Source organism: Triticum urartu, chromosome 7 (assembly GCF_003073215.2).
Source record: "Triticum urartu cultivar G1812 chromosome 7, Tu2.1, whole genome shotgun sequence".
Taxonomy (NCBI): Eukaryota; Viridiplantae; Streptophyta; class Magnoliopsida; order Poales; family Poaceae; genus Triticum; species Triticum urartu.
Genome location: NC_053028.1, coordinates 673,942,782 through 673,952,076, shown reverse-complemented (window position 1 = coordinate 673,952,076; position 9,295 = coordinate 673,942,782). Strand labels below are relative to the sequence as shown.

Genomic DNA, 9,295 nt, shown 5'->3' with positions numbered 1-9,295 from the left:
GCGGCGGCTAGCTGGACAAGAGGCGGCGGCAAGGAAACCTAGCAGACGCCCGAAGCGGATGATGCGTCGGGAGAGATGGCTTCGATGCCTGGAGTTATACCTTTCACGAGTGGCATTTCTCTCGTAAATACTGCCAACGCGGAGGGCATAGCGATGTACCGCTTCAATTTTTAAAGGGCTGCGCTCGGGAAGCTGCTTTCTCTCGGCTTCTCCCAAACATGAAGGGACCGGCTGTGGCCGGAAATTAAGCCGAATACAAAAAAACGAGTTCTTTTCAGCTTGTGCTTATTTTCCACCATAAGTCGTTCATAAGCCAGAAAAGAACTGAGCCTAAGTGAGCTTGCTACACTTGGCTGCATATCAACATAGAAGATTTCTCTGGAGTTGCATCCACTCCGGCTAAGTGATCAGCTTGATATACTTAGCTGGATATTAATATTAATATACTTCCTCCGTTTTTAGATATTTGTCTTTTTAGATATTTCAAATGAACTATCATATACGGATGTATATAAACATATTTTAAAGTATAGATTCACTCATTTTTCTCCGTATGTAGTTACTTATTGAAATCTTTAGAAAGACAAATATTTAGGAACGGAGGGAGTATAAGATAACGGCTACGCTAAATATCAGTGAAGTCTCAGTCAATAACAATCGTGTGTACGTGTACATTGGCTCGAACCAGCTCTTTTCTTTGTCGCTGCACGGGCCGGTGGAGATGAGAGAGCCTTTCTTTTTTTTTCTTCTGGGCCTTGTTCCCTTTGCTGTGCAGCCCAAGTTTTCCAAGTGTGTTTTTTTAGTTATTTTTGTTAGCCTACAAGAAAAGTATTTTATTTTGTTTCTTTTTCTCGCCCTACACAAGTGAGTTTTGCCTGTCGGAGAGGAAGTCACAGTGGCTTCTCTTTTTCCCAAAATAATTTTTCATTCTCATTTTTCTTTTTTTCTTTACCTTTTTCTTTTTTTATTGTTTACTTTTCATTTACTTTTTATAAGTCTTTAATTTTTCTTTTATTTATTTTTCCTTATTAGGCTTATCCCGTTTCATTTTTTCGTTTTGTTTATTTAATTTAATTTTCCCTTTTGTCCTTGCTTATTAATGTTGTGTTTTATTCTATTTGATTTTAGCATATTTTCCAAATTCCAAGCAGCCCTATTTTAGCAACGAAATTTCCTACCAATTTTTTGTTAATCATTTTTAGTTGCACATCCATCAGATGCTTTGTAAGTAAATGTTGGTTGCGATAGTTGAAATTTTATTACCTGGATTGCTAAAATTTAGTCGATTGAGTTTAACCGAAGTCCCAGTACACATATATGGCCGTTAGATCACTGTTTCCGTAAGATTCATGCAACACTGCTTGTCTAGTGTTACCCCGACTTGTTTAGCGCCCGCTTCTTCTTTCTTTACTTTTCTCGTGTTCGGAATTGATGCGCGATGTGCTGGTTGTGAGAGGCGTTTTTCATTGTTTTTGTTGGACTTTTCAATTGCCATGTACACACCATATCTACCGCGGAGTACTTGTCTCAGGGGAGGGGGTCTTCGTCCCTCGGGGTTCTTCAGTTGCATTTTTTTCTTCTGTTTTCCCCTCTTTTATGCCAGGTTTCTATTTGTGAATTTATTTATGAATGCACTTAGATTTTTTATGCTTCCATAAGGTAGGAAATGCTTTTTCTTCGATGACTGGGGATTTTTGAACCATGTAGACATAAATGTTAGTGGGTATGTTGGTTGTTAGCGGGTTTTTAAACCATGACTTCTGTTTTGTATAGGACCAGCATTTTCATATTATTTTTCTTGTTTATGCGTAAAAGAATATTAGCATATATTTTTTTTTGCACCCGGCCGCAAGTGCATGTCTTCTAACCCGACCACAACTGGACTTTTTTGTTATGTTAAAGGGGGCGCCGGGAGAGGGGGCGGGCCAGTTGCAAGCCCGACAACAGCCCCGCAACTACATGTCCCCAACATGGTTGCAACTCTTCTTTTGTTTTGTCAAAGGGGGCGGGCCAGTTGCAATCCCGACAACAGCCCCACAACTGCATGTCCCCCAACATGGTTGCAACTCGACTTTTGTTTTGTCGGAGGGGGCGCCGGGAGAGGGGGCGGGCCAGTTGCAAGCCCGACAACAGCACCGCAACTGCAAGTGTCGCGCCCGACTGCAACTGCATGTCCCCCAACATGGTTGCAACTCTACTTTTGTTTTGTAAGAGGGGGCGCCGGGAGAGGGGGCGGACCAGTTGCAAGCTCGACAACAGCCCCACAACTGCATGCCCCCTAACATGGTTGCAACTTGATTTTTGTTTTGTTTAAGGGGGCGCCGGGAGAGGGGCCGGCCACTTGCAATCCCAACAACAGCCCCGCAACTGCAAGTGCCGCACCCGACCGCAACTGCATGTCCCCCAATATGGTTGCAACTCGACTTTTGTTTTGTCGGAGGGGGCGCCGAGAAAGGGGGTGGGCCAGTTGCAAGCCCGACAATAGCCCCGCAACTGTAAGTGCCGCATTCGACCGCAACTGCATGTCTTTTAACTCGACCACAACTGGACTTTTTTGTTCTATCAGAGGGGATGTCGGGAGAGGGGGCATGTCAGTTGCAAGCTCGACAACAGCCCCGCAACTGCAAGCGCCGCATCCGACCGCAACTGCATGTCCCTCAATATGATTGCAACTGGACCTTTGTTTTGTTGGAGGAGGCGGCGGGAGAGGGAATGGGCCAGTTGCATGTCCGACACTAGGAATGCAACTGCAAGTGTCGCACCTAGGTCTACAATTGCAAATGTCATCTCGGCCTGCATGTTGCCCTGATGCCTGCTGATTAAGACTTATTTAAATCTCAATCGACTGGACCGTATCCACACCCCATTATTTACTTTCTTTTTCTTATTTAATATCTTTTCTTTTTATTTTTCTATTTCTCTAAAAAGAGGTGTTTTGATTTTTTTTAACGTGACACACCTATCCAGTTGCACCTCTGCATCGCATGTGTAACTGTAACTGAATATGATTGGCTCTCTTATTTTGTTAGTAGCACCATTTTCAATTTGTGGATGATAACAAAACTACAAATAGATGAGACCCAATCTAAGAAAAAAATGCAAGGAAAAACCATCATTAAATAATGCTAAACATTTTTCTAATTTCATGATGAATATTTTTAAACAATATTGTACATTTTCTAATGGCACTCTAATTTTTTTAAATACATGATTAATATTTGTGAAAATGCATGAACGTATTTCTTAAAAAAATCACGACTAATGCTTACATTTTCTAGAAACAAAAATAGTATAAATAAGAATGGAAGGAGAAAAAAGAAAAGTAAAACCTGACAAAATTGATAGTAACCGCATGTTAATTTTTTTTGCACGAACAACAAACTAATACATCCGCCCGGTGCACCACACGTAGTCAATGGAGCAGCAGCACCGAACAAAAATACTGCCCAATCTCAACTCAGCTCAAAAACACACAAAGCAAAGACAAACAGGGCGGCCCAAAAAGCAACCAAAGGTGACATGGTATAGGCTGAACAATAAAGCAAAAAAGCAACAAAAAAACAGGTGACGTCAGCCGACTGAGACTTCGTGAAGTCTCAGTCGACTGAGACCTAGACAAACCCATAAGATAAAAGTAGGACTCCAGTAGTGCGCGGCGTCTGTTTCACGCGTCTCCGCTGGGCCTTTCCATGTTACCGGCTGATTTCACGTATGCACTAGGTTCAAGCACACGCACAACCACAAACGTAACATCCAACGGCAATTATTTTGTCAGAATGTTCATACACTAGCTAGAATTGTTTTGAAAGTATACAGGAAACTGATTCCATTTTGCCAAAACATGGTGTCTCAAGGTCTTACAGAAGTCAATATCGTCACATATACACAATTTAACCCCACCATCAGCCAAATAAACACACTTTAAAAAATCAGAATTTTTTATATTAAAGAGAATTTTTACTATTATTTTTTATCTTGATATTAGTTATGAGTTGTATACAGGAAAGAAATGGAACCAGTGACGAAAACCGATTATTTTCATCAATAACAAGGGAGACCACCATGAGTATGGTGAATAAAAAAGACACTGCATGACAGTCATACTCTTTTGAACAGAGCCACATGAACATAGGTTGAAACAGCAGATCACGAAATAGAAGTTGACAGCTATGTTCAGACAGATTGTTGACAATCTACGATTGACTAAAAGAGGATCAACCAAATTTATTAATACATGGTTTGCCCTTGTGAGGCAATCTTTTAGCTGACTTAACTTTTTTTTCTGGTGATATATATAGCGCCAATAGAAACACGCCTAACAGAAAAAGGTAAGTTTACAGACTGTAACAGCATTTGACTTGATACACTAGTGAGACAAGCGTAATTCAGCAGGGAAAAGGCAAGTGAATCAGGTTTTCAGAGAGCACAGTAGTTAGTGATTAAAAGACAGAATGGCCACAAGTTTAACAACCGTAAGGGTACTTAACAAGTAGCAGTTTGAAAATTCGATCAGCAATCCAACATTCAATGTCTGACAGAGCAACATGGTACCTGCGGTCTTGAGTTCTCTTTCATACCCAAATATTACAGGAACTCCTAGCTGAGGAAATGGCAGCGACCTAAAGCTCCCCGAGATAAATCTGCTTGTCGCTGCCGCAAGATCCAATGATGGGCTCGGTAGGGTGGAAAGCGGTCTCATTGACGGAACCGTTGTGCCCAGGAAGCTTGTACAGGATCCGCCTCGATGTCGTGTCCCAGATGTAGACCATGCGATCAGCGCTCCCAGCAGTGACCTTGCGATTGTCAGGTGACCAGCTGCACTTCAACAGCGTCTTCTCAAAGTTGTGCTGATGCCCTGTAAAGGTCTTGATGTTGCGGTTCTCTGGTGCGTAAGGGCGCAGATCCCAGATCTTGAGCTCATTGTCCATCGCATTGGTGAGGAGGTACGACCCATCAGGACTAAGCTGCATCCCAGTTATCATGTCCTGATGTCCTTTGAGAGATTCTGTGACTTCATTCTTGCGAAGATCCCACCACTTGACGTCGTTGTCCAGACCACCCGTGAAAACCTTATCTGCGGCCTCTGAAAAGCTCACGGCGGTAATCTGGAACTTGTCTGGAAGTGTTTGGATAGCCCCTCTCTGACGCAGGTCCCAGAGCTTTGCTGTACCGTCGTCCGATCCACTCACAACAAGAGGTGGCCACTTGCGTGACGGGCAACATGAGTTGACAAAGGATGAGTGCTCAGCCATCTTCTTAACCTGCTTACCAGTTTCAACATCCCAGACCCTCAAAGTCTTGTCAGGGCTTGCAGAGATTATCTGGCTCCCATCAGTGGTCCAGTGAAGATCAAGGATAGCATTCTTGTGCCCTCTCAGTACCATGTAGTTCTTACACTCACCATGGACATACCACAGGAAGATATCCTTGTCATGGGAGCCCGATGCTATCACAGTTCCAGCAGGGTTGAACTTCATGCAGTAGACAGCGCTCTGGTGGCCTGTGAGTAGCATTATCGGCGCCTCCAGACTGGATGAGCGTTGCTTCCCACCAGGCCCAAGGCCAAAAGCCTGGTTAGGATGTTGCTGCACGTTGCCCAGCTCCATTCCTGGACGTGGGGCTGCAAGAGCCAAAGAATTGTTGCCTGGAGCGGAGTACATCTTCAAGTCTGTAGTGAAATTTACGTTCCTGTCACAAAGAAAAATATAAGATGACTGCAAGAAAATGAACAGAACAGAACAGACCTAGTCCACAGTAGAGTCTAGAGTCCAAACATATGCACACAAACATCTCTTCAGAAACAAAAATCATACATTATCCAGGTTTTCAATTTACAGACACATACAAGCACAAGTAGTACCACAGATGATATTTGCTAGATATAATTTTGGCAATGAGATTTAAGTAGAGCTGTGGTGATGTAACCCAGGTCAATATACAAAAAATAAGGTTTACTGGTGGTACCCAGTGCCAGTAATCGAGCAGTAATTTAAAATGCTAGTAAGTTAGTTCACTGGGAGAACTGTGCAAAATTAAGCAGCAGTAGCAGAACATGTTTGGAGTAGCATCAACAGTTTTACAAATCAAATAGGCCACACAAGGGGCTGATCTAGGAACCTTGACAGGGATACCCGGAACAGGAGACTCAATCATGTGTGGCATACAGCCTACACACATGGAATTGCAGAGTAGAAGCACTGTTGGAGGCCACCAGGTCGGATTTGTTTTCCTAGAGATGCTCATGCATGGGTCCATCAGATGTGTGCAATGGTGGTCACCGGACTAGTAGTTGAACAATTTCTGGAGCGTTGGCTAGCAAGCTCCAGCCAAGTGATGCATTCAGTTTATGAGGTCGGGGGTGTTCTTGCGTTAGAACTGTGGAAACAGAACCGCACCAAGGCTGACGCATGTGCACCATGGGGTGTTCCTTTTTCTCAATTCCCCAAGCAGCCTGGCGCTGCTCCATGACCTTGACCTTTTATACCATGATGAACAAAAGCATCTACCTCAGAAATCTCCAGTACATAGACCACGGGGAGAACAAGTCCATGCATGACAAAATCGCAAAAATCAGAGTGTTAGCACCAACAATTTCGAGTTCCCTGTGCTACAAAGCTGCCCCGGAATTGCTCAGACGGGCAATCCCGCGGACTGGTGATAGGGCCCATCCAAACCGAAAGCTATATGCTACCACAACCTATCATGAACACGGTCCAAACGAAGTCAATTCTACACTGCATCTGAAGAACTGCTCTGTGTTCTCTCAGATTTCCTCCACAGCCTCTCCTGTCTCGCGCGCACGCGGAAACCCAGAAAAACACGAGAAAAGCAGTAGAATCTCTGCCCTACCGGGAGGCAAGGAAGTAGCGAAGGTCGTAGGGGGCGATACCTGAGCGGAAGCCCTAGGCTGGGGCTAGCCAGGCGGGAGGAAGCGGAGCGCTGCTGCTGCTGCTGCTGCTGTTGCTCGGGGACGGCGAGGTCGGAGCGGGCGCCGCGGGCAGGCGGCGGGAGGCGGGGGAGGGGGTTTCGCCGATCCGGCGGGAGGGGCGAGAGGTGGGAGGAGACGAGGCCGGCGGCGCGGTAGGGTGGGGTGGGTGCGTGGAGGATTCTGGCGGCGTCGTGTGGCCTTTGGGGTAGGCTCGGGCCGCGGTATTGGGCTTCGCGGTTGATGGGCTCGATATAGGCTGTGCCGTTACATGCTCTGGCCCGTATACTAACAAGAAGGCATGTCCTTCTCAAAAAAAAAAACACAGCTTGTTTGGCATCCAGCATTTGAGTCGGAATCGTGCAAATCATTTGCGAATTCCTACACCAACATGTTTGGCTGTCCTGGATTTGGGTGTCGGAAATCATTTCACAATTACAGATGATTGAAACTGTATGTAAATCAAATCTTGTCCAAAAACCTGTTATTTCTCAAATCCGCTTGTGCCCGACGCCCTTTCATATTGCCCCTGACTCCCCCTCATCTCACTCCAGCCGCCCAGGGAACCCATCGCCTCTCGCTCCGCCGCCTGGTGAACCCACCGCCCCGTAACACCCTCCTCAAACCGTATTCCATCCGCCATCAGGACCTCCACGACTGCACGCCAAGGGCATCGCCGCTAGTGAGGGTGACCACGCGAAGGAGCCGACGCTTATTAGCTACAGGGAGGTGGGTGTCATGCTTACACAGCTGTGTTTGGTGCATCGGCATCATATCGACACCATCTTCTACCACAGTTCTCTCCACTTGTCTCGGCAGCAGATCTGGGTTGAGAAGAGGCCGATTCCTTCCATGAACTAGGTGTTGGTGGAGAAGCTTGTGTAGCCCAGCAAGACCGCCACCCATCATGAGACCATCAAGCGGTTATGGAGAAACCTCTATATTATATTTACTTTGGACTAAACCTAAGCTAGCTGCCTAGTTTGTGTCAGGCTCATGATCTTTCGAATCTTTGCATGTGCATTAAGATTACAATCAGCTTTTCTGCAGGATTATATTTACTTTGTGCTCTTTGTTGTCTCTCCTGCAGGATTTTCAGGTATCACCAGGACCGGATGAGCGCTACCTCAATGGCAGCCTGTGCTTCTCAACTAAGGCTGCCTACCAGCTATCCATGGCCAACCACGATGAGGACATGCATGCCGTTTCCATATGGTCTTCATGTGTTCCTAACCGTGTGAAGATCTTTGCCTGGCTCCTCTTTCGGGATCGGCTCAACTCCAAGAGCAATCTGCTTCACAAACATATCGTCGCTGATGCTCTATGTCCAAGATGCGGGTTCGATGGCGAAGACAGCTCTCACATCTTCATCCACTGTCCGCTTGCTCAGCGCATCTGGCACAGGCTTGGACTTACACCCTCTGAGAGCATCGCTGATCTTTGGGGCTGTCGTTTGCCACCATAGGTCGACATGATCATATGGCACTCCATCCTCCTCATTGTTCTCTGGAAAATATGGGACTCCAGGAACGATATGGCCTTTAGGCAACAAAATCACCATAGCATTTTCACCCTCAAGCGAATCATTGATGACCTCATGCTCTGGACGCACAGGATCAAGAAAACAGAGCAGAAACAGGCCGCCTCCTCATGGCGCTCCTATCTCCTATCACGACTACACGTGCTTATGTAATTCACCTTGTAATCGAACATTTGTTGGGTTACAATCATGAGAAATATATTTAGGTGGGGAACTCCCCCCCGGTGATTTTTCAAAAAAAAAACAATCAGCTTTTCTGAGTTATGCTTCTAGTTGAGGTGCCTGTCCAGGGGCTACTTACATGTTATGAGTGTAGAGCACACGTACGTCACAAAAAAGCAATTTTAAGAATTTTTGTTGGACATGAAGTTGTGAAAAATGATTAATCAATACTCAAAAGCCATGGCATTGTCAAAAGTTAATTATATACTCCTACTACAAGCCCTAGGGATGAGATTGAGTAAAGAGAGTAGTTTTTGAGCCCCCGGGTGCCCCTACACCCTCTATGAACTGTAAATTAAAAATTGAAAAAATCAAAAAAATCTGAAACTTTGCAACACCAACTATGATCATACTTTGTAGGTGCTTGCAAGTTTTTATGCCAAAACATATTCGAGGAGCTCTATACGAGAAAAAGATTTCAATGCTTGAAGTTTTGAGCACTTTTAGCACTAAAATATGAAACTCGTTGTGTTCGAAGAGCTGTACATGATATTTTGTTATGAGAACTTGCAATGACCTACAAAGTTTGATCATATTTGATGTCTCAAAGTTTCAATTTTTTGGATTTTTTCTATTTTGTGAATTTACTGTTCATAGAGAGTGTAAGG

The 9,295-nt window shown here is 44.9% G+C and overlaps 1 protein-coding gene across 1 annotated transcript; it reads right to left on the bottom strand.

Moving 5' to 3' along the window:
• Positions 1-4,477: 4,477 nt before the first annotated feature.
• Positions 4,478-7,109, bottom strand: LOC125520900 (U5 small nuclear ribonucleoprotein 40 kDa protein). Its single transcript, XM_048685941.1, has 2 exons — positions 6,890-7,109; positions 4,478-5,688 (listed from the first exon to the last, which is right to left on the bottom strand). The coding sequence occupies exon 2, from the start codon at positions 5,658-5,660 to the stop codon at positions 4,620-4,622; it is 1,041 nt and encodes a 346-aa protein (XP_048541898.1). The 5' UTR covers positions 5,661-5,688; positions 6,890-7,109; the 3' UTR covers positions 4,478-4,619.
• Between the last annotated feature and the right edge of the window lie 2,186 nt (positions 7,110-9,295).

Coding starts and splice junctions, on each gene's coding strand:
- LOC125520900 (XM_048685941.1), bottom strand. CDS start 5,660: ATGTACTCCGCTCCAGGCAACAATTCTTTGGCTCTTGCAGCCCCACGT.